This window comes from Heptranchias perlo, chromosome 31 (assembly GCF_035084215.1).
Source record: "Heptranchias perlo isolate sHepPer1 chromosome 31, sHepPer1.hap1, whole genome shotgun sequence".
Taxonomy (NCBI): domain Eukaryota; kingdom Metazoa; phylum Chordata; class Chondrichthyes; order Hexanchiformes; family Hexanchidae; genus Heptranchias; species Heptranchias perlo.
The window spans coordinates 27,360,066-27,386,324 of record NC_090355.1 but is presented as its reverse complement, the minus strand read 5'-3'; the positions used below and the strand labels follow the sequence as shown (position 1 = coordinate 27,386,324).

The window sequence follows — 26,259 nt, the reverse complement described above, 5'->3', positions numbered from 1 at the left end:
CGGGGAGGATAATCCCTGACTCCTCTTCCCAATGAAGAATTGGCGTCTCCAACCCCCTCCTGTCTCCTCCACCCTCACCTCTAACACCAAGTGTGAGGAACTTAAGACTTTTTTGTCTACAGTATTGGGACGACGACTTCAGCTGGCAACTCCTCCTCCCTCCACCTCTGTTCCTGATCCATTGCTAACCGCTACCGCAGCTCCTTATCGCCAAGGTTTTTACATATCTCCCTCTCCAAGTTAAACTCTTCCATGAGACACAGCCCCCTGTTCCCTTGATTCCCTCCCTTCCCAACTCCAAACTACTCAAGTATCTTTCCCTGTAATGGTTCCCACTGTTCAGACATCGTGTCCGTGCCCTTCAAAACAAACAACCCCTCGCCCCTCAAAAAGCTTTATCTTCGACTCCTGGCTGCACTAACTACCAGTCCATTTCAAACTTCCTTTACCTCTTCAAGATCCTTGATCGGGTCTTTGCCTCCCAACTCTATGCCCAACTCTCTTACAACTCCCTGTTTCAATTCCTTCGGTTTGATTTCTATCGAATCAACAGCACCAAGACAGCTGTGGTCAAAGTCACCAATCAGAACTCCTATGGCTGTGACACATTATCCCCTCCTTGTCCATTCTGCAGTGTTCAATGCAGACAATCACAATATCCACCTCTACCAGCTCTTTTCCTGGGTCCATCTCCATTACACTTCTCTTGTGTGGCTCCCTTCCTACCTGTCTGAATGCAGCCAGTGCAAGTCAAGTAAAGGTTTTTGCTCCTGCCCACATGATCACCTACAGTATACCCCAAGGATCCAGCCTCAGCCTCCATCTACAGGTTAGCCCTCAGCAACATCATTCACAAACTATTTCCATTTTATGCTGTTGACACTCCGCTCTACCTCACTCCACAATTATCACCGACTACCTGTCTGACATCAAGTTGTGGTTGATCCAGAATTTCCTCCAACTGAACACTGGGGAGACTGAAGTTATCATAGTTGGATTCCATCAAAGCCTCTATCTTTGCTGCCGACTCCATCTCCTGCTCAGACTGCTTGTTCAGGTTGCATCAGACAGTATGTAACCTTGATCTGGAGCTGAGTTGCAAAATGACATTAGCAAGACTGCTTACTTCAACTGTTGCCTTTGACCCCTACCGTACTCCCACTGCAGCTGAAATCCTAATCTGTGCTACTGTCACCTCCAGACTAGATTTTTCAAACACCCTCGCCTCCCCCAACCCCTTCCTCCTCCCAACCAGTCTCCCAAGCTCCGTCCTCCATAAACTGTAACTAGACCCAAAAGTAGTCTGCAAGCCTCCTTCTCCTGCACCAAGTATCACTCACACATCACTCCAATCCATGCCCACTTATATTAACTGCTTATCCCCCAATATATTAATTTAAAATCCTCACCTACAAATCCTTCCATGGCCTTGTCCACCTCTTTAACCTTTCCCACCCTCATAATCCATCCTAGCCCATTACTCCTCTAACTCTGGCCTCCTGCACATCCTCTCCCTCTCTCTCCCGCTGAGGGGCAGAGCTTTTAGCTGTCTAACCCCTGCTCTCCAAAACACTCTCCCTAAATCTCTCCATCTCATTTTCTCTCTCCTTACCATTAAACACCTTCTCAAAATCTACTTATTTTACCACATTTTTGGTCACATCTCCCAACTCTCCCATTTATGCAGTGTCCATTTTTATCCTTGTATGAAGCCCCTTGGGATTTTGTTTTTCTACTTTTAACTACTGTCTTTGTTTAATGTAGTCTATTTTGCACAGAAATAATACCAGTCAACTTCCTTGTTGCCCTGAACCTTAAAGCCAATGTGCTTACTTTGCACTGTTTTAGTAGCTGCAGGAAATTTATAGGAAAGGTTTTGTAGCTTTAGAAGGGCTATGAAGCAGATTCCAATTGTCTTTTTTATGTAGTTTGTATCTGAACAAATCCTAAACTTAATGAAAGCACATTTTCATTCATAATAAAAATCAAATAAAAATTCTTTATACACAGCAATTACAGTATTACAAAAAACATTGTATATACATTAGTGAAAAATGATAGCACATGGTCAAATGTGGATTAATATAACCCAGGAGAAATTTGGTATAAAGGTGGGTTTTTTTAATTAAGAGAGAGTGGTGTAGGTTTTTGTCTACAATCCCACCTGTCATCTCTATCTTGATTTTCCTTTTCATTAGTTGTTGATTTCGGAGAGTCATTGTGAAGGATCTCTTGTTCATTCGGAGACCCTACAGGCTCCTGGAGGGAAACAAATTATGTTAAACAATGTAAAAAAAAATGCATGCTAAGAATTAAACTTAGCTAACAATCAGCACACGTCTGATTGAACTAGGATGCCGAATCCCAATCGGTACAGCTATTGTAATTTTTCAATACATAGATAAATAGAGAGCCCACAATAATTACAGCCTTTCCTAAGTATTGTCATTGCACTACTATTGATGATCATATTGTCCAAAAACATGTTAAAAGTTGCTGGGTACAATTGTACTATTGTAACTTAAGCCAAAAGTTAAAGATGGAATCACTTACAGTGTCAGCACACATCGGTATTTCCTGAATAGCCAGAAAGAAAGAATAAAAATGGTCGATGACTATCTAACACTGGGTTTCTCCTTCCCAGGAAATATGAACCCTTTAAGTACTAAATATCAGATGACTGCTTTATGATAACGAAAAAAATGACATTCTGCAAATATCCAATACTGAATATTACAAACTAGAGAAATGTATAGAACCATAGAACTCCTTGGCTTAAGAGTGAATAAAAGAAAAATACTGTGACCTTGGTACAGTCGCTGTCAAGATCCTCCTTCGGTACTCAAAGTCAACCAGCCAATAGATTTTCATCACTAAATAGGTAACATGTTTGTAATCTGTATGAATTTGCTAAATTGGTGACTATTCTATGGCTCTGTACCTTAAAAAAAAAATCAATCAATCAGAAATCTGCAGAAAATCACTTTTGGAAAATGTTAGAGTCAGCACTAGCACATATTTTGAGTGGCAAGAGATATTTAGTACCGAAAATAGTTTTAAAAAGTTAGTGTAGGAGTAGCCCCTAATTGCTGGGCATAATAAAATAATTGCTAAATAATACTCACTTAACCTTTGTGGCAGCAAATTTTAGACCCAGTATTGCCAGACACTTAAATTTGATAGCTGGAACTGTGGCAAATTCTCCAAACTGGGACTGGAACTGGAACTGTACCCTCAAACTGTAAAGTGAGCATTTTATCCACTATTCTAGCAGGGTGGTCAATTAGGACCTATTTTATTTCCATTAGGCAAAGGAATTAAAATTGATTAGTTTGCCATAGGGCTTTCATAGTTAGAACAATAGACCCAGGTCACCCCAATCAATTATCAACCCAAATTAACTGGGTAATAGTTTGGTCTCCAATCTGTACAAGTATGAGGAGTATATCTTTTAAGATTAATGTAATGCACAGTACAGAAGAAATAATGGGTATAATTGGTAATATTTACATGTACATCAGGAGAAAAATGTTTACAACTGATTATCCATTTGGTATAACCAATCAGTAATTAGTTACACATTTTTACTATTCTTGAAAGCCCTATATTTTTCTCAATATATTCTCATGCAGAAAGGCTGGAGTAGAAAGCCAATCAATCCATTTTCATTACTGCAGCCATGTGAGAGAAAGCAGTCCAATGGCCAAAAGCCATTCTCCATGCAAGCAGTTATATATGTAGCAGTATGAAGCATGTTAAAGGCACATGTTTTATAAGAAGCTTCAAAGCTACACCACCAAGCCCAACAACCACAGACTTCTCAACTACATGTTTGATCAATGACTGGAATACCAAGAAGCAATTCAGCATTCTGTACACACAGCTGAATCAACTGCAGAAATTAATGTCCCATGGTTCCCTGCACTGGGAGAAAGTGATTTATTCTCTGCTGTAAATGTCTTAAGTGATGCAGTATGATAGATGACTTTCCTGTACAGAGAGATGTTGGGTACTAATGTAGTAATAGTATGCTTGCTGCTCCAGTTTGACTGGGGCATTGCACTGCAGGTGAAGGAATAGACAAAGTGTCACCCTTCACCTGTGTGCAACTCAAATACAAAACTGGATTCAGCAATACCAAGCTAGATGTTGAGACAGTGCTATGCTATCATGGCTGCTGTATGCCCACTGAAATATTTGTTATGCCTGCAAGTATCTAGTTGGGTGAAGCTGTGACATCCTAGCTTGGTTGTGTATTGAAGTTTGACAGTGCGCTGCATGCTTAGAACTGGAAGTTGCAATAATGCTTTAGGTTTTGTAAACTACTGCAGGACATGGTAGTGCCTTGTAGGTGCAAGTAAACTTAAAAGGGGAACTACACTAGATATTTCATAAAATCTTACCTATCAAATAGAAATTGGCCCATATTGTGTTTCAATGTCAACTGTTAATGGTAGAAATTCCCAATTAAGCTAAATTTTCTTTGGCAAAAAAGAGGAACACTTCCCGATCATAATGGAATCTCAGACCTACCAGCTATATTGTACTTGCCAGACAACTTCAATGTCAAAAATTTGTCATGTGATATTTTACCATCAAAGCAGGGCAACAAAAGAATACTGGGTGGGCGGGTGGTTGGTTGGTTGGGGTGTTAATTTTATTAATGATGAGTTTCACAGCACAATGATATGAGCACCACAACAAAAGACCATTTCCAGCATGCTTTCCTCGACAGCCAAGCAGCAATGACTCACATGCTTCTGAAGCTACTTACTGCTTCTGGGTGAGAGAGGTCTCCATTGGTTTGGTTGGACGAATACAGATTGACGTATTCACCCTCACCAGCATCCTCACTATTGCTCTCGCTCTAGAGGAGACAAGACCATAAGGTCTCAAGATACTCACTCCTGTTTCTGTGCATAATGGTTTCCAAACTCAAGACCATAATTAATACACAGACAAGTGCCATTACGCAAACTTGGATCTTGAGCCCAATCGCTCATGTTTACTCACTTCTTACTATTTATTCTCAAGGTCATTTGAAATACTCTACTGCAGTTTATTTTTCCATCCACCCACGTATTTATCATGGATTCAGTGACGTGCAGTTTTCTTCACTTGGGAGGGCAAGACAGCCCAAGCGATGGCCTTTGCAAATGCACCTGCCAATGACAGTCTATGCAAAGCCGATAAGTTTGCAACAGAGACACGCTAATAACATAATTTTTCCCTCACCCCAGCTCGCAGTTGGCCTACACTCAATGAGGTGCCTTGCTATGAGACCATGAAAACTGGATTCATTCTCAAGTGCCTGTAATTCGAGTTCTGTTGAATGGTGTCCACCCAAAATGTTAACCTACCGTTTTCAGGTTCTGATGAACCTGCTATGTATTCCTAACATTTTCTGTTTCATCAGATTGCCAGCATTTGCAGTTTTTTTCCCCACATCAATTATTTAACAAAAAAGGTTAAACCAAGTGACGAAAGCCTCATGGACATCAAAGTTTGAAGTTTCAACACAAACATATCAAAGATACCAAATATTGGCAAGATATTTGGTATCTTTGATATGTTCGTGTGTTTTTTTTGTTAGAAGTCTTGCTGATTTGTAGTACATTTCTCACGAAATCCATCTCCAAAAATGAGTTGTGAATTTGAACAAGTTGGGGGAAAAATACCTTTTGATAATCAACCAATAAATTAATTTTCAATTATTTACAGCACCTTTGTAACACATCACAGACTTGAGTACAGTATTTTGAAAGTCTTTCATTCCTTTCAATGAGTATGGAGTAAAAAAAACACTTGCTTTCTTTCATGATGTAAATATCACACATGCATCAAAATGTAAATCACCCATAAGAAACACTTTGCTACTGAAAGTGAACTCAGTGAATTAAGTATTACAGTGTGTAGAGAGCTGAACCTCGGCAACGGGCCTCAAAATTAAGGCCTCGAGTCGCTAGATGGCATGATTAACAAAAGACAATAACCAGTAGCCATCAAAAAAGCTATCCCATCAACATTATTATAGAAATAAAGTTTTTACTTCACACACACATGTATCTGAAGCAGTCTGTGAGGCATAGCTGCCTATGTCTGGGTTGATGTGATCTTCGAGATCTTGAAACATTTGCCTGAGGAAGGAGAAAATCTCCGAAAGCTTGTGAATTTAAAATAAAATTGCTGGACTATAACTTGGTGTTGTAAAATTGTTTACAATATGTCTGGGTTAAAATTCTTGCACCAGATTATTTTCACCCGTCCACAAAATTAGTCTCAATCCAATTGCCACCATTTTGTTGTTTCTTTAGCCGACCACAGCCTTGCAGAAGTGTTATCTTTGCACACTGCTATACTTCAGCAAAGGTTAAATTCTTGTTCTACATACTTTGTGCAAAGTATATATATATAGTCTTAAAAATCAATCTAGAATATTAACCTATATAGAAATTATATAGTGGTATATGGATGAACTCAACAAAAATTCTAATAAAGAATCCTATGATATAATGGGTCACAAGATGGAATATATTAGCCTATAATGTGGATCAGCACTGAGCGGTGTTGGACTGCACGTTTGAAGAAAAACAAACCTATTTATAGAAGTCTGCTACTGCACGCAGGGCTTCAGGCAACAGGTAAATATAATTGTTTCCACAGAATTAGAGATCAGTAAACGATCGGTGGGTGAATAGCCAGTCGTGTGCAATGAACAGATGTGAAACAAAGGCAAAGACAAATATTTACGGTTCTAGAAAGTGTGCGACTTAAGCGAAACTGAATAATTAGGATTCCCTCTAACCGATAAAACATTCCCAGGTTTAACCGATAAAAATCCATCAAAATGACAAGGAATCTATATTGAATATTAAAAAACCAAAAATATTCACACCAAGTACTCTCCATTAACTCAGTCTGATTTTAAAATTCCCGCCTGCATGATTGTACCCACCAACTTGCGACCATGAGATTCAGCATGCCTGCAATTCCTTTCCTGCATGCCACTTGACAGCTACTTTGATCAAATTAAAACACAATGAATTTGGTGAAACCAAATAAAAAGCTAAAAATAAACATCAAACCCACAAAAAACAAATCAAAATCAGGAAGACTATGGATAACATTCTTAGAAATGGGAAAAAGTAAGCTTGCTACAGAGTTCCATAAATATCCAGGTTTGCAAATTTAAAAAATTTAACAAACCTCAGGTTAATAGCCTGTAGCCACTTGTAGTATATTTGGGAGTTCATCTGGTTGAGGCAATATTTGAGCAGTGGTTTATCTTTATTTTTTGAAAGGGGCAGAGAACTTCTGGAGTGATATCCTTGCATTTATATCTACAACTCAAATAGTTTCTTTGTACAGCAAAGATTTATTCTTGAATTATATACCCCAACATTGATTTTCCTGAATATTTAATGAACTTTCCTTAAAAAGGACACCTTTCTGCGATTCGATGCTCACTCCAATCTACATACACACTACAACTTAACCCGGCAGTAGGTGCATGAAAAACATAGCCAACTAGCTCAATAATCTGAAATAAAAATCAAACCCTGCTCATAGAAGATTATTGCTGACAAATATCTAAAAGCTTCTTTTGAAAAAAATTAATGGCTGAAAGTCAATTAACAAAATAATGCCCTAATGTTCATCTATGTTAAATACCTAGTTACACTGATCCAAGAACCATCATTTTTGAGCAACATAAGTGGTTAGCTGGAGTTATACGGTCCAGGTGTACCACTCTGAAATTGGGAAAATCATGTGCATGTGCAGAGCTTTACTCACCCTCTGACTGGTGAAAATTTCAATGCAAGGAAAGGACAAACAGGATCTTTGTCTCTCTTCTAGTATTAGAAATGTAACTACAGAACAGAACACTGCCAAGCACTTCCCAAACAGTATGTTTTAAATATGAAAAGTTGGTTGAACACCAGCTGTATCAAGTGAAAAACTACTTCTTCCTGGTGGCTTTGCTACCAACACCTAACTAACAATTTCCCAGAAATAGGCAGCATTAAGCTCAATATTTTACTGAATGTTTGGCATTAGTATACAGTTTATTCATCTTAATTCAAAATTGCTTAATTCAAATTATTTAATAAATTGATTTTCTTTTAGCACAAAAATAACTTAATGGACTGTAGTCCAAAAGAGTTTATAATTGTTAAACATTTTAAGTTTTTCTTGGAAAAAAAAAGCTGTTACCATTAGCTTTACAGTTTGCATTCAGGCCAAGACAAAGGCTTTCATTATAATGGAGTGAAGATTTCAACAAAAAATGTGAAAAAACAGGGCTCCTATCACCATTTACAGACCAGGTTCAAATCAGCATGACTGGTAATACAATCTCTCATTGAAAAGATAGGAGCTGGAAACAAACAGGGGCTGGGCGGAGAAAAGTAGTGGCTGGTGCAGTGTCCTTTCACCTTTAAGATCTGGATTCAAAGCCAGCCCAAACTGATGGGACAAAAGTTTCCTCCAGTGACAAGTTATAGAATCACAGAAATTATAGTACAGGAGGAGGCCATTTTGTCCATCAGGTTCATGCTGGTGTTACCCCCTTCAACTGGAGCTATCCATTTAAATCCCATTTCCCTGTATCCTTTTCAAATATTTATCCAGGTCACTTTTAACTTGACATTAGTCAATGTCTCTATAGCCACTTGCAGCAAAGCATTCTATGCTCTAATAACCCTGTGTGAAAAAAAATTTAACTTCCCCTTTTGTTGTTCTACTCAAACTATAGCCGATGTGCCCATGTTACTGATTCCCCCAAACAGTGGAAACTATATTTCCACTGTTTATCCTCAAAACCTTTTGCAATTTTGAAAACCCCGATTAAATCCTTCACCTTCATTGTTAAACTGAGAAAGGCCCCAATTTGAATCTTTCTTCATAACTATAATCTCATAACTCCTAGTATCATTATAGCAAACCTTGGCGATATCCATTCCATGGCTCCCATATATATTCTTCCTATAAAAATGAATTGGCCAGAACGACACACAATACTCCAACTGTGGTCTAACCAATGGCTTGTACAAATTCACAATTATTTCTTTGCTTATTTTTATATATAATATATTAAAAAATAAAATATATTAATTATACACTTATATACATACATGTAAATATACAAAAAATAAGTGTGTATACACATATACATATAAAACCCAGAATCCCATTTGCTTTTACAGCCTCTTCTACCTGCACTGCCATTTTTAAAGATCTATGCTTCTGCAGTCCTAATTATCTGTTCCTCCACTCTCAAGAATCTTACCTTTTAAGGGTACAATTGCTTTCAAAATTCTTTTCCCACTTCATATTTCTCTGCACTGAACTACATCTGCCACATGTCTTCCTACTTCACTAACCTCTCCATGTCCTCCTCCAATCTCCTGCAGTTTTAATTCACTCAGGATGTGGGCGTCGCTGGAAAGGCTAACATTGATTGTTCATCCATAGTAGTGGTTTGATACAACAAGGCGGCTTGCGAGGCCACTTTAGAGGGCAATTGAGAGTCAACCATGCTAGTGTAGGGCTGGAGTCACATATGGACGAGACCAAGGATAACAGGTTTCTTTCCCTAAAGGACATTGGTGAACCAGTTGGGTTTCTTACTCATAGTATGTCATGCCTCAAATGTGATATCAGAAAACTTAAATATCATTCCTCTTGTACTCATATCTGAATCATTTATATAAATGGAAAACAAGAGGTCTCAACACAGATCCCTGGGGCAAACTCCTACCATACCCTGCCAACCTGGAGTTTTATAACCAGGACTATTTAATTCCCAGTCTCGCACCAACTGTTAAGGCTACAATGTCATCCTCCATTCTAATTGGTGCCGTTAGTACCTTGTCTTTATTTCTAATATTTTGCACATATAAACATTGCAACCGTGACACATTCATATTCCTCGGTATCCTTTTCCTTTCTTTCTCTCGTTACTCTTCTCCTTAATCTCTCTCTACAATATCTCTTTATACACCTTTAAGCTTACAATTTTAAACTATTTTGCCCCTTCATTATATTTATTCTTAACCCCTCCCCCAAATGATATAAGGCAAGTCTCTCCATGTTTGGAACTCAAGTGCAGTTCCTCATGGGTGTGGGCCTACACCATAATTGGGCAATTTAAAAATTTTAGAACCCAAGAATGGCAGGTGTAGAAAGTGGGGGTTCTCCATGGTTCAGGGTTAAAGCACAAATGTGATGAACAGAATGAACTTGGCTGAGTCTGGGTTGTACTTCACCTGATGGGATTCCTCAAGTGTTTCCACAGTATGGAACTTGATAAACATTTTAAAAAAATTAAAAATACAAATTATCAGCACTGAAGTTGTACTTTTTCTTACCAGTAGACCATTTCCTTTTAAGAGCTGAGTGACATGTTGACAAACATCCCTTTTTTAAAAAAAAACTTACTTTTCTATCTGGAGTAGAAGGTTTCATTTGAACAGATGGCATACAAACTCACATTGTACATTTAAAGCAAGCTTATTTGGTTGGAAGTGGGGGAATAAATTTAAAGATATCAACTGAATTTCCCTACCCCAATAACAGTTTTAGGAGAGTTTATATATATATATATATATATATAGTGTTGGATTTGAAAAGCACTAAAGCAATCATAAGCAGTTCTCACCGAAGAAGTTTGGAGAGAGGTGGGAAAAGCAGATTCAGGAAGGAGGCAGACAGGTACGGGCTTTGCATTGTCATGAGAGCAGTCCAGCAGTTCCGTAGCTTTCACTATGCCAGCCGAGCCCGGTAAAGTTAGATCGGAGCTCCTCGATTGGTGCACAGCTGGAAAGTGGGAGGAGATAGTGCAGAGAGAAGGAGATGCAAAGGTGTGATGGTGAGGAACAAAATCCTGCGAATAGGACCTAAAAACCGACTTGAACTGAGGAGAGAGAGAAAAATCAGACAATCCCACAGTATAGTAAGTCGCTTAAAAGCAATTTCCTTTAAAGAGCATTTCCCCCTCCCCCATCATGTACAAAGTCTTTGACTACTTTTATTTCTCCTGTACAATCAATTTATGAGAGATACAATGAGCAGCATTTTCCCATTCAACAGCGACAAATTTAGACTGTGCTGTTTGTTTAGAGCATAAGTTTAAGCAGAGCAGTCGCGAGGCAAGCCTGCTGGTTTAGTTTCAAGCCAGTGAGAAAGCCTTAAAGTGTTGCAAAGTAACCATGGTCAGTTCAAGACAAAAAAACATTAGTCAAATATAAGTGCTTGCTATATTTACACAAAATTGTAAAATGATAATCTCTTAGTTTTTTGACAGAAACAATCTAGAAATGCCTTTCAAACTCAGAAACCATAGATAATGATCTACGGAAAAAGTACAGGCATCCAGATTTGCCGAACTCTCAAATTGTCGTACCATTGTCAGTTTTACAGTAGGATTTACCCAATGAAAATTGTAACAGTCACAGTCCTATTAACACTACTTTAAGCTCTACCAATATTATTGAACAAGCGGCAACATCTAGCTGTAGCTGTGACAGCAGTGTTTCTGGTCAGTCTCGAGAAGATATCTATGATCTTATTTGGTTCCACGAAGAATCAATGCAGGCTGATAAGGAAGCAGATAGCAATGATTGACAGACCAACCAGAGAATAAGTAGGGGGAAGACAACTAGCTAGTTCTAATAATAGTTTCCTTTTACTTAGCTTGAAATTGTGTGTCCCAAATATGACAACTTTCCCCGCACAAATTTTTAGTTTTTGGATACAAAAGTATGATTGGCATTTCAATCAAATTATTATCACCAATAGAGTGCAACTTCAGGATATAGAAAGCAACAGATTGAATTTCAGTGAAAATGATATTTTAGAATCAATCACAAACTGAAATTATATTAAGTTTTTGCATTGACAAATTTGCTGATCGGCATGTATCTTGTTAATCTGCTTTTGCTGCTATTAGGAATATAAAAGCTTAGCATAATAATTGTCTTAAGTATAATATATATATGTTAATTTAGTTCTATAGACACTTGTGGGCTGGGGAGGGGGGGCGTAGGAGGGGTGGGCCAAAATTAACTCAGAGGATGGGGGTCTCATCTGCAACTTTTGTGGGGGGGGGGGGGTGTGGGCGATGGGTACCACTGTCTAGTAGTGCTTACTCATGCAGAATTTCAGAAAATAATGAACTATGCAATATCTCTAACCACTTGAACCTTTTGGATTATTTTAAATTTATGTTTATTCTCGCACCACTGGTCACATTCCCACTGGATGAACAGGCAGCTTGGTGCTTTCCTGATAGTTTAATGAGTTTATTCACTGGCATTTGATTGATTACAACTTAGTCAGTAAAAAGGACAAATGACGATGTCAAGATCACCAAAGCAATGAGGTGCTGAATGTTGGGCAGACCATTGCCTTATTCGCCCAAAACTCAATCATTCACATTAAACCCTCTTGGAGGCCCTAGGGCAAAAAAGCACTCTGTTAAATGTGAGCAAACTCAAGTCTGTTTGCTCAAGATAAGAACTCTACACAGCTATTCAAAACCATTTTATCACTGTAAATACAGCTTCTGGTGACACTGAAACTGACTGGAACTGCCTCACAGATGCAGTCCACAATTCAGCTTTAGAAGCTTTGGACCCAACTATCCTTAAACACCAGGACCTGTTTGATGAAATAAAAAGGCTACTTGATGAGAAACACTGCCTGCACTCATCATGTATAAAGGACAAGTCAACAAACAAGTCGAAGCATGCTCATGATAACATTCATAAACAAATCCAGACCGAAGTAATGGTTACGTGTGAGACACCTGCTGAAACAAAAAGACTGATGAATTGCAGTCCAATGCTGACCAGAATGACATGAACTTTTATAAGACTCTTAAGTCGTTATGAGCACTGATGAAACCACTCCTCAGACAAAAATCAGATCCTGAAAAGATGATCTGAACATTTCCAAAACCTTCTAAATAAGAAATCAGCTGCCTCAGCGAGCCATCAATGATATCCTTGCAAAGGAACTATCTCAGAGACTGAAAAAGCCATCCGGTTGGACTCAAATGGGAAGGCACCTGCTTCTGATGCTGTCCCAGCTTAGATTATACTAAGATGGTGGGAACTACATAGTGAAATGCCACAACATACTCGGTCTCATCAGACATCAAAGAACTCACAGCAGAAAATGAGATGATATTTTGGCTGCCTTCGTCGATGTCAGAGGATGAACGGAATTTAAAAACTTAGTTTATTCAGTGCATAGCTAAGCTGTACAGACCAAGTTTGTCCCATATTTGACCCTTGGTCTGTGCAGTTAGCTAATGTCGCCTGGTATGACAGCAGGTGCACTAGAATTGGGTTCAGCAGCCCTGCGTTTGGGCAGGAAAATAATTGGGCAGGGTCAGGCTGAGCCGTGATGTCCCCATGGTCAAACAGCCTACTAACATGGTTGAGGCACACTCAAATAATGGCCACTTGGGAGAGATACCAGAAGGCAGCTGGTGGCTGGCATCTATAAGCCAGTAAGAATAGAAAATTGGTGAAGAAAACAGAGGGTGACAGTGAGGCCCTGAACTACTCTAGAGCTACCATTAACGCCACACTCGGGACACAGACAATCTAAAATCTAGCAGCAATTTGTTCTCGGACCTCACTGCATTCATATATTAAAAATGGCACAACTGATCTGTAGGACAACCAAGAGAGAAATGCTGAAATCTGTAAAGTGAAACAGAAAAGCCTGTCCAATTGCATGACACTTTTATTGTATTTACATTGTTTAACTGGCAGAGAATGTACTTGGTCATTTTTTCCACACTACATGAATAATTTTCTAATGATGTGCGTCTGTAGATGCAATTGTTTTGTCTACCATTTAAGATAGTATTTACATAGATTTGGGTTACACTGGGGCCCCAAATATCAAAAATACTTCATCAGTTCTTTGGCATAGCTCATACAAATGTCTTAACTGTGCATTTGTCTACTGTTTCATAGCTTGTGGACAGCGAAGCATTTTTAATTGGGTACCAAGTAACTATTACAGCTTGCAAAATAAATATTCCATTGCCGATAAAGAAAATTATATTTATGTAGATTAGGAATTTCTTCAGCCACAGAAATTAAATATGACTATTGAATGGAGCATCTCATAAGGAGTCAAAGCTTTATAATGCCACAGATTGGGAGTGCTACAGTACACGTCTGTGCATAATAAATCTGAAGTTGGAGCTCCATTTATTTATCCACATAACATTCATAACAAAGGAGTTACCAATTCATGCTGCAGTAACTTACTAATAGACTCAAGTGAAATTTGTCATAATGAAACACTACTGGACTGGATAATCCAGAAGTGTATTGGGAAAAAATCCAATGTATTTATATCTGCTTGATTTACCTATCTTGGTTCTCAAGATGGTGTCGCTACCCCGAGTTAAAAGACTGCACAGCAACAAAGTGACATCATTGGAACATAATGTCTCCGCTGGATGAAACTTACCAACCATAATGTGCAAATGAATATGAAAGTTTTTTTTGGGGAAGGATAGGTTTAGAAGGGTGCCTAATTACTGGCACAATTTTAAAACAGTGAACATTAGATACTATTAAAAAACAATTTGAGAGAGCAGAAATCTTTCATATCGATGAATAGTAACAATTGAATTAAAGGTCTATGCAATTAGCTTAAGAATGATGGCAAATACTGCCCAAGTGAAACTTCCTATTGAGAACTTGCACAGCATTAGACATAACTACATTCCAACCTCATTGCCATGAACTGCCCAAATATGGTCTGAAACCAGCATACAGCAGGTGTTCCAGGAGGTTATGGAGTGCCAATTAATGTTGACTGTAGCTACTGAATCCAGACTGGCTGGAAAAATTACATCATGACACTTCGATGCAAATGTCAGGTCATGATGCTGCTGTGAACGTCACTGATTCTTCAAGTATCTGAAGCTCTTGATCTCTTATAATGCAGGCTTACACAAAGGTGGGAGCCTCCCCCAAATGAGGAGGTGGGGGGGGGGGAAATTAAGAATTTCTCAATATGGTCCATAGGGACCAAAACCCACCAAACAACTTCTTCCAGCAATGGTGATGTACTATTTTTTTAAAAAAGAAAACACCCCATAAGTTTACAACTTGATCTGGAGAACACCGGATTATTCAAAATTCAGCAGCTCCAATATATCTCCAGTCTTATTTTGTGTTTTTTTTAAAACTAGCATATCATTTTCATGATTTAAATATTTAAAATTTCCAATTCAAAACTCATCCTCATACTTCACAAAAAACTAAAGTGTTACACATTGAGTGTCAAATTAGAAAAGATGAAAATCAATGCCATTGCTTGCACTGCAATTTTATTCCAAATGTTATTTAACAGGAAGTATGTATAATTTGAAAATAGCAAAGGATATTCATTACTCTGAATTACTAATCCCAAACAGCACCAGAACCATTACCCCTATGATACACGTTTAAATCCCCTCACTTGCTAAAAAATGAATTGGGCTCAGGTATCCCCTCACTGATACCAGAACTGAGAGGATATCCTTATCAGGAATGGCTGAACAGGCTGGAGCTCTTTTCTCTAGAAAAAAAAAGCTGAGGGGTGACCTGATAGAGATCTTTAAGATAATGATATGGTAAAATAAAGAAAATATTTCCACTTATGAGGAGTCCAAAACTGGAGGTCATAAATATAAAATAGACGCTAATAAATCCAATAGGGAATTCAGGAGAAACATCTTTACCCAAAGAGTGGTAAGAATGTGGAACGAGCTACCACAAGGAGTAGTTGAGGCAAACAGCATAGATGCGTTTAAGGAGATGCTAGATAAGCACATGAGGGTATAGAAGGGTATGCTGATTGGGTTAGATGAAGTAGGGAGAAGGCTCGTGGGAGACATAAACATAGATCAGTTGGGCCGAATGGCATGTTTCTGTGCTGTAGTTTCAATGTAAAACTAGAAGGGTATGCTGATAGGGTTAAATGAAGAGGGGTGGGAGGAGGCTCGTGTGAAACATAAACATAGACCTGTTGGGCTGAATGGTCTGGTCTGCTTCTGTACTGTAGACTACGTAAAACTTACACTGCAAACAAACCACAGCTACTCTTTCAGTTTCAATGTTCAGTTTTTAGCCTGTTTATAGACTTTCCTCCACCTGCCCTGAATTTGGTCTGCAATAGTATCTTCAGAATACAGTGCAAAATTCCAACAGTAGTTGGTCACTCTGCAGAAACTACCAAAATGGTACCTTAGAGAGAAAAATGACTGCCTAATGCAATATATTTTTATTTTTAAACTGTTTTGTGTGTGCATTATAGTTTATAAAATGAAACCATCTGAATGCTTTCTTTTAAGTTTGATTGTGAACTTTTCTGTTCCTCAATGCTTGCCTTTTTTTCTCCCATGCCTTTGAAGACACTGTAGCCAACTAGTCTTGCTCACCTCTCTCACCACTCCCTGCTTGAGTGCCTACAATCCAATTTCCACCACACCCACAGCACAAACTCTCCTGATCAGAGACATCATCTGTGATTATGACTATGGTTCCTCATGTTGTACATCTCCGATCGCTTCCTATTCACCCGTTAGATGTTATCCCTTGGTGACATTAACCGCACGCACTGAGTCAGATTTCCCCATGTGCGGAGATGATACCAATGTAACTTCACTGCCACCGCTGTCAACTTCAAGACTATTGCTATACTTTACCAAATCATCAGTCCAGTTGGATCAAGACCACCTTCTTCCTCCTATGGAACATTTTATCTCTCCGACTGCCCTGAAATGCATGCTTTCATGTCCAGGATTGATTTCTCCAATGCAGGCCACCCCGCCTCCTTCTTTTCACAATCTTCAGCTAATCCCAAACTCCAACGCTTTTATTTTCTCCCACACAGTGTCCTGCATGGCCATCACCCTGACCCTTGCCAAGCTCCAGAGGTTTCCTGTGCCCAGTGAATCAATTTCAAGATCTTCATAATAGCCATCAAATTCTTCTTCTGCCTTGCCCCACCCTGTGAGATCTTCTCCATTTATATGTCCCTAAGTGGACCACCCATTCCCCCGATTCTGGGTTACTACTAGTTCACCACGCCCTCTGCGGTAAGTCACTTTGCCTCTCCCCTCTGAAATTCTCTCCCGAAATCACTTCATTTGCTCTCACTATCTTCAAAAAAGTCTCCTTGTAATTTAGCTGTTTGACAGCTCCATCTCCTTCACTATGCAGCCTTCCTCCTTCTGTATACTTCTCCCCTCAAAGTATTCTGCAATAATTGTTTAAGAAATTAAGCTTTTGTATTTGTGCACTTCTAAAAAGAAAGCTGCATGACAATAAATCTTTTTACAAATATTGTGAAAATAAGTAAAATCGTAACTTTAGGTTAAACTATTCTCCCAATATAGTTGTGCAGAAAGAATTGAATGCATGCTCCAATTTACAAATGTTCAGAAAGAGGCATTTTATAATATATGAATTTATTTATGTATGATCTAGACTGATTATTGAATGCACAATTATGACAGAATACTAGGGATTTAGAACTAAGGGTGCTCACTTAACAGAAATGAACACAAAATGGCAGAAAATCTAGGCTCTTAAACTAGTTATCTTAAAATAATCAGTCAGCATCAGGTAACAACTTAAATACAACAGGCTGTACTACTATCTGTTCTTGGCAAGTGTGGTCTGTGACTAATAGCGAGACAAATTAATTTTTGGTTTCTCATGTACTACTTATCCTACCTAAACAAGATACGTTTTATAGCCCAGTCAGCACATTAATATTACTGGTTAAAATATTACTGCAATAATCCAAAAAATAAAGCAACTCTACATATCAGAATAAATCATCGCCGTTTAACCAAGGCAGCTCTGACTCCCCGTGACTATTTGAAGATTCCCAATTGGCACAGCTCCATGGTGCACTAATATTTTCTTTTGTGAAGGAAATAGGACACAGAGTTTCCCCTGCAACTCCCCACATGCAAGTTTCTAATTTGAGCTGGGAGAAACTATTGGAGGAGTTAATCTGCAACATCTTCAAATACTTAGCATTTTAGTTCATAAACAGCGCTGAACGAGAGCTGTTAGCAATTCATCACTTGTGGTTTGAAGTATCACAGTATTGCACAGTAGTGAAGGGGAACTGTTTTTTTCAGGGAGGGTGGCAGAAGAAGGAGAACACACGTATTAGATTGTTGGGGCAGGAGCAGGACTTCAAGATATAACAGTCCAAAAATACTACCTTTAAAAATACTAGAACAGGACATGAAAAAGATAGTAAAATTTACAACTGTACGCTAAATATGGTCATGTCAAGCAGCTCCTCAATTGGCCATTTCTCTACAGTGATGCCAGACATCATCATTTAATACTAGTGCACAATTCCACTTTTAAAAATGAAAGTCTTAAAATGGATATGTAAACAAGTTCACATATGTAACAAATTATAGGAAGTGTAATTTCTAGGTTCACTGCATTTTTTTTGGAAAGTGCATTCATTTGTAACCACTTCCAACTTTGCAAAATATTAGGATAAACAAGTACAGGTATCACAATTACTAAAAAAATACAAACAAATCAATGGTCTTTTAGTTAGGAGAGGTAAATAAATATTTTAAAGAAAAAAGTTTTTAAAAACCTACCACTTCATTAATATTCCAGATCAAATCAAGAAACTAGAAATTAATTTGCTGTGATCTAATGCCTATCCCCACTACAGCATGACATCATGCTGATCCCAATCCAAAAAACAAAATGACCAGTCTTCAGCCGCCTGCCTGACATGCCTGGAACGGCACTGGAATGTTTTGAATGCAGTCACTTGCTGGGGCGAAAGCAGAGCATGAATCACACAAATAAAGCATGTCGTCAATTATCTCTCCAACTCCACATATGTTACCCATTCCCATGAGCCATGACACCATGAACTGTGCAAGAATCCTCCTGATGCCTGTTGCTTCAGTAACACTGGTATTTGGAATTTTTGACATTAGAATTTCCTCCCTTGCTAAAACCTTTTAGAAAAAGTTACTGAAGAATTTTTTATTGTAATTACTTATTCCACTGGTTTTACTGAAGACATCTGAAATATACCAGTTACTAGGAAATATTTCTTAGAATTCAGATCTGCTCCCCTAATGACCCAGTGCATAAATGGTGGTGGCGTAATACAGAATTATTTAAATAAACTGATGTCCCAAATTCAATCGCTGGTTCATGCTGAGTTGGTGAAGAGTCTAATCTGAATCTTGATTCGTACATACACTCAATGGCCTATTTCATTTTTTAAACATTGTAAGAAAAGTAGACTGTTTTTGACCCAACATGGCTCTTCTCAATGACTGTCTTATAAAAACCATATTTAAAATCAGTGCGCTGGATTTTGCTTAACAGATGTAACGTTATAAAATTGGGAGTCTGTGCATCTGTAATTTTATATGAGCCTCTGTTCAGTCCCTTTGGTAACTTGAACTTTCAGTTGCTAGCACACAAAAAATCCAGCATTTTTTTTTTAAAAAGGCACTCAACCTCAACGAAGAACTAGAGTTATCTGTATGACCATCCAATGTAACGATAACTTTGGTTAGTAAGCTGGTGCAAACTCCTCCTACAGTTCTGGCTGCCAACTCTAATTCAGTGAGTGCAAATGAAAATTCTTGATCACAAGTTACATCACCCCAAATGAACAGACAACATGCGATTCTCAAACTAACGATAATGCAGTGTTTTTTTTGAACCCCAACTATTACAGTCCAGTCTGACCTCTCCTTTATGATTAGTTGAGGTACATGGAAGAATGCTCACACAGAAGATCACAAGACACAAGCTACAGTCAACACACTCACCGAAGATGAGGATAAGGAGTTGTGACGACTCAGGAAGGAATTGGAGACGGACATGCTGATACTGGCAGCAGTATTGGCGTCCTCAGGCAGGACAAACACCTTCGACTGCTGAAGATAGAAAGAAGAGGAGGAAGAGAAGGAGGAGGAGTAGGAAGATGAGGCAGCAGCTGCATAGGATGCCTGCTTGGAACATCAGTGGAGAGAGAGAGACATACACACATACAAAGATAGAAACAGAAACGGTCAATAGCAAAGGGAACAAACTACAACTTGGAGGATAAGATATTTTGTGTTACAAAAAGTCAATTGTCAAGGTTGAAATGTTTACACAACTATACAGATTAATTAAAAGGATTATAATTGCAGTGGTTCTACCGAATGCCACAGGTAGTGCTCAGTAGATGTTTGGCTGCAGTATTTCATGTGGAATTTATTCCAAGCTAAATTTTACTGAGTCATCTTTGACATCTTTTCAAGGACAGAGCTTCAGTTGAAATAACAGTTTTTATAAATGGCTTCATCTACACAGCATACTTTACCATGTTGAACATTTCATTCTAGGAGTATAACTGTTCACACAAATAATGCTAATCAGAAAAGGCAAATTACTCACTTTTAAGTGCTGGATTCTTCAAATTATCCTCCACAGACCATGGGCAACCTAACTGGGGTAGAAACACTACTGGTGGAGGTCCCTGCAATCCTGTATCATGCAGTCTTTCTTTCCTTTATATAACACTTAAACATTTGTTTTTTTTTCAACCAAGGAAGGTAGGTGGTGCAACGTTTTGTGAAGAAACCCAAAAGCATGGATTTTGATAGCAAGCACATTTGTTTAATTTCTTTCAGTCACCCCCACCAGCACACGTCATTCCCAAATTTAAAAAAATAACTGCTCCCAAATTTCTGTTGATACTATTCGCTGCACTAGACAGTCAGTTTCTTTAGAGAAGTGCCTCCTCTTAGCACCTCCTCCAGGTTGTTCCACAGAGATCAGGAATTCATTGTTTATTCATCTGAATGCAAGATCACATTTGGAGAGACTGCAATGGGCTCAAAACCAAACATGAAATAGATCAAAAACCGCCACATCAATTCAGAATATTTTTCAGTGCCCAGACACTCAAAACAAAAACATATGGTATCTTGCTTTGAAAATAAGTTGTGTAAACTGTAAAATAATATCTGCATTACTGATAATTTTCTGCAATCCTACAATGGTCACTGGACTTACTGTGTCTATGCTGGATCCCTGATAGAGCTGCCAATTTCAACGGTTTCATTTTTGAGTGATAAGCTGCAATGATGATCAGCTACAGCTGTGTGGTATTTCACAGTGCACAGTGAAATCTATCTAATCAACCTTGGCGGAGCATAAATGGTGGTACTGCAGAAGGGAGGGAGGGGTTAGTGAGCTCTTTCCTTGTGTTGAATTGGTTCCCAGATGAAACGCCTGATGACGACAAATTTGAACTTAGTCAACCTTACTTAGCAGACTCAGTAATCTGATAAGAATCACAGAATCTTACAGCACAGAAGGCGGCCATTCAGCCCATTGTGCCTGTGCCCACTCTTTGAAAGAGCTACCCAATTAGTCCTGCTCCCCTGCTCTTTCCCCATATCCGTGAATTTTTCCTTTTCTATTCCAATTCCCTTTTGAGTTACTATTGAATCTGTTTCTGCCACCCTTTCAGACAGTGAATTCCAGATCATCATAACTCACTGCATTAAAAAAAATTCTCCTCTGGTTCTTTTGTGAATTATCTTAAATCAGAGTCCTCTGGGTACCGACCCACCTGCCACTAGACACAGTTTATCTTTATTTACTGTATCAAAACCCCATAGAATTTTGAAGACTTCTATTAAATCTCTCCATAACATTCTCTGCTCTGAGAACAATCACAGATTCTCTAGTCTCTTCACATAACTGAACTCCCTCATCCCTGTGCCAGGAAGGTCTGCAGCACTCAAGAGCACTGTTAATGACTGACTAGCCAATGCATGTTTCTTTTATGGGAGCTAGAGGGATAGACCTACCACTAGGGCTAGGAGTCTTCCCACTTAACTAGAAATAACTAAACCAATATCCTAATGAATAGGATAATCCTGGCTGGACATACAGCTGGAAGCTTACCAATGATCTGTGCAGGTAAGCTGGTTAAACTCAAGCAGTACTATGTGTCTCTTGGAGGTCCCTAGGCCTTGGCACTTGCTAACGTCTTCCTAAGAGTGTGAACTCCATATCAGAAACTCTGGATTTTTCAGTACTTTGGTTTGGATGGTGCACAGGTTTCTATGCATGTCAAGACACCTGGCTTGACAGAAAAAAAGAAATCTGGGTGAAACTAAACAAGTACATGATCAAAAATTCTCTCTAAAGAATGTTTTACAGGTGAAATTTTAAACAAAAAAAAACAGAAAATGAGAAGTTTTTTTTAAAAAAAGTATTTACTTTCATGGTTAAAAAAAACTTTAAACTCAAGTGCTTGGCCAGAATTGCTCTGCGCTCCAAACTCACTGGACAGTCTCCAACATTGGCATTTGGTGGAGCTTGTCAGTTAATATCATGCAAACATGCTTGGGTCGACAGAGAGTCTGGTCGCTTCCCCATATATGATTTCAATAACTACACTATTTCAAAAATATGGTCCATTTACTACAGCAGATTCAATGCATTTAAATATCTGTGCTCAGCACAAGTGTGGACTGCTCTGTCAATACATGTACAGTGCTGTTTTTCCAAACTGTCAAATCTAGACTTGATTGTCCGGTTTTCTGAAGAATCTAAATTGCTGGACAGACAGTGCAAAAAAATGCACTGTTTGGCTCAAAGGTGAACCACAGCATTATAGTTGAATACAGGATCATAATTTTAAGTTTCTCTGTAAAACCTTCTATTCAAAGGATTTTTAAAAATCCAAATTTACAGCCAGTAGCTTAACCCTTGGTACAGTAAATACAACAGGCAGCTTCTAAATGGAAAGTGATTAAAAGATGGAAGATAAGAATGCATTGCAAAATACATGAGAAAATGTTAGACCTGCCAAAAGAATTACCACTAGCCACTTCTACTCTAAGCAGCAATTAAAAATCAATTCTAAGTTTGCAAATTACAAAAAATGGCAACTTTTCAAGAAAGTCAAAAATCCCACCACAAAATCAACAATGTTTGTCCCTGAAGGTGCAAAGGAAACTGATCGGACTAACCATCCCAAAAATAATCTGTTCCCTACCCATTTACATTCTCACTTCAAACTATGCTGTTGGATTCAAATGCTCCCTTGTGGCATATAATCAGGTAATGAGAAACATTGTACGTTACTGTAATGAAGTACCATTCACAATCTAAATTTAATCCTTTTCATAGAATCATAGAAATTTACGGCACAGAAGGTGGTCATTCGGCCCATCGTGTCTGTGACAGCGACAGCCGAAAAAGAGCTATCCAGCCTAACCCCACTTTCCAGCTCTTGGTCCGTAGCCTTGTAGGTTATGACACGTCAAGTGCACATCCAAGTACTTTTTAAATGCGAAGAGGGTTTCTGCCTCTACTACCCTTTCAGGCAGTGAGTTCCACATCATTACCACCCTATGGGTGAAAAAATCTCAACTACCCTCTAATCCTTCTACCAATTACTTTAAATCTATGCCCCCTGGTTATTAACCTCTTAAGGGAAATGGGTCCTTCCTAGCTACTCTATCTAGGTCCCTCACAATTTTATACACCTCAATTAAATCTCCCATAGCCTCTTCTGTTCCAAAACCCAGCCTATCCAACCTTTCCTCATCGCTAAAATTCTCCAGTCCTGGCAACATCCTTGTAAATCTCCTCTGTACCCTCTCGTACAATCATATCTTTCCTGTAATGTGGAGACCAGAACTGTACACAGTACTCTAGCTGTGGCCTAACTAGTGTTTTATACAGTTCTAGCATAACCTCCTTGCTCTTATATTCCATGCCTTTTAGTGGCTTCATTAACCAACAAAGGAGGACAGCTACCAATACCACTCAATGATTGATTAACAAATGCTTTTACGTAAGGCAGAACTCATCCCAGAATTAGTTTTCTCCATCCTAAGTCGTCTTCTCCATCCTCAAGTACTTCAGATGTGAAATACTTGATCTTGCAAACCTCAACCATCAACTCAACTCTTAAGTCTGGACCATGTCTAGTGTCTTATTAACAACAACAGCACAAAATTACAAGAGCTGCAATACTGGTATAAACTTGCAGTATTGCTTTGATAGCATCAAAAATCACAATTTTGGGATTATCCTCCGATGGTTTGAATCCAATGTTTTACCACGATATACATATGCACATCATCATAAGTAACTGCACATAATGTGGCCCAATGGGCATCATTTCTCTTGACTGTTATGGAGATTGAGACCAATGAATACATTGAAAAAGTCTAGCAAACAGTGCAAAAAAATGACTCCACTGTGTATACAAAACCAGGGAAGGAAAAAAAATGTATCAAAGTAGATTGCTAAAAGTATTTTATATCCATAGATATTGAAAATAAAAATATAAGCAGGGCATAAATACTTCATACCCAACAGCATATTTTCAAAACTCTTGGATAGCTGATGTCTGTATCAGTTGTTTCTTCTCAAATGGAAGGTGGTCACAGATTTACCTACTGCTTATTACTTAATTTTTTAAAAATTCAAGTGCTCAGATATGATTCTGACTAGCTGGGAGTTGTATTATAAATCACAAGAAATGCAGTCTTATGTCTCTCTAAGTAGGAAATAAAAATTACAAGGAAGACCCTTCATAAACAAACAATCTAAAATTTAACAAGTAATGCAAAAGGAATACATTTATTTAGGTGTAAGCATATGGTGGCTTAAATGAATTCAAGCTTTCCTTTGCACCTTCTTTCCCAAACCCTAAACTGATTTGTTTTATCTTCAACAAGTATATAACAGATATTACATCATTGTGGTCCATGCAGCAAAATTAAATTCAACAGTACTGAGCATCATCTTGCCCACCATCCGTAGCATCCTGCAATCTCACAGCTACAAAATGAGCAATGAAAATTAGAAGGAGTATGACATTAATGAACTATGAAAGCTGAATAGATCAAAAATGATAAGAGTCTTTAGAATTTGAGGCTTCGAACCACTGGCTCACTTGTTTAAACAAAATTTGCCCCATTATGAACAGGGCCCAGTATGTGGAGAAAGAGAGCCAAACTATTAAACAACGATCTCATTCACCAAAGGCTGCAATGTACTGCAATCAACCGTTTACCCAGAAATTCCAGGTTCTGCACCTAACTGACCAAAATAAGCTCAAAAAATAGATTGATTTCTCTTCTTGCCTGGAAATAATTTCCTTTTGCCCAGCCACTCGTCCTCCACCCCAAAAAAATATAAATATAGTGATCAGAAAAATATAAGCAATGCATATCAAACACAACCTCAAGCCTTAATGAAAAGCAAGAGATACCACATAGATACCACAGAAAGGCCTGGAAGGACCTAGCTTGGAACTGAATGAGAGACAAAGTCTAGAACTGATCACAGTATTTTAAATTACACATAGCACAGCTTGTCAAAAGTAATAAAGTTATGCTATTTTTAAAAAGTGAAACACCAATTGTACATTTAAATGAAAAAAAGTTACAACTCTAGTGGTCAACTGCTTTTTCTATTTTAACATGTCTGAACATGGGATTAACCAAATAATTCATTGAATATACAATCCATTTTAAGAGAAATTAAACTGGTACAAAAAATGACTGTGCAAAACAAAATCCATTAGCAATTAAAAAGTACATTTAGTAAGGTGTACATTTAAATCCTTTCTATCCAATAATCATAGAATTACCATCAAGAAATTTGAGACACTCTAGGGTGGAGGACAAAAGCAATGCCAAGCTTCTTAAAATGCAAAAACGTATATTAGCTGTAATCCGCTGAAGTGATTCCTTCCCATCAGTTACACTCCTTCGTCCCCCCCCACCCCTGAATCTCAGGTTTATAAACCTTGTAACTGAACCCTGATACATCCAGACTTTTATGCATCCCTGGCAAAGATAATAAAGCCAAACTCACCAGCTGCCTTTGTTTGGGTGGGAGAGCTGGAGGAGGCAGAATCTCGAGAGATGAATCAGTGCTGCTGAAGGAGTCATTGAATCCATAGACTTCCTGAAGCCGTTTGTTTCGCTGCTCATAAATATGCTCATTCTGTGGTGTCTGGTAAAAAACGTGAGGCTGTGGCTCAGAGTAATCCTCCACAAACTGCATGTACGCAAGAACTAAAAATTTGGGGAGGGAGGAAAAGAAGAAAAGAAACAATCAGCAAGTTGTATTAAGATGGATATATCCTAATCACCAGTGGTAATGGGAACTCCACAGCATAGCAGTTAGACAGTGTAAA

General features: G+C 38.4%; 1 protein-coding gene across 3 annotated transcripts in view; it reads right to left on the bottom strand.

The window, feature by feature from the left end:
• Positions 1-26,259, bottom strand: part of rapgef1a (Rap guanine nucleotide exchange factor (GEF) 1a) — a 184,142-nt gene that overhangs the window by 48,925 nt on the left and 108,958 nt on the right. Inside the window, exons 10-15 of one of the 3 annotated variants that reach the window (XM_067969799.1) lie at positions 25,935-26,137; positions 19,862-20,041; positions 10,661-10,915; positions 4,775-4,867; positions 2,554-2,577; positions 2,165-2,259 (exon numbers count right to left, since the gene is read on the bottom strand). In XM_067969799.1, coding sequence (XP_067825900.1) covers positions 2,165-2,259; positions 2,554-2,577; positions 4,775-4,867; positions 10,661-10,915; positions 19,862-20,041; positions 25,935-26,137 — 850 coding nt within the window. The remainder of the gene's footprint in view (positions 1-2,164; positions 2,260-2,553; positions 2,578-4,774; positions 4,868-10,660; positions 10,916-19,861; positions 20,042-25,934; positions 26,138-26,259) is intronic. The other 2 variants (XM_067969797.1, XM_067969798.1) reach the window with 2 other exon arrangements.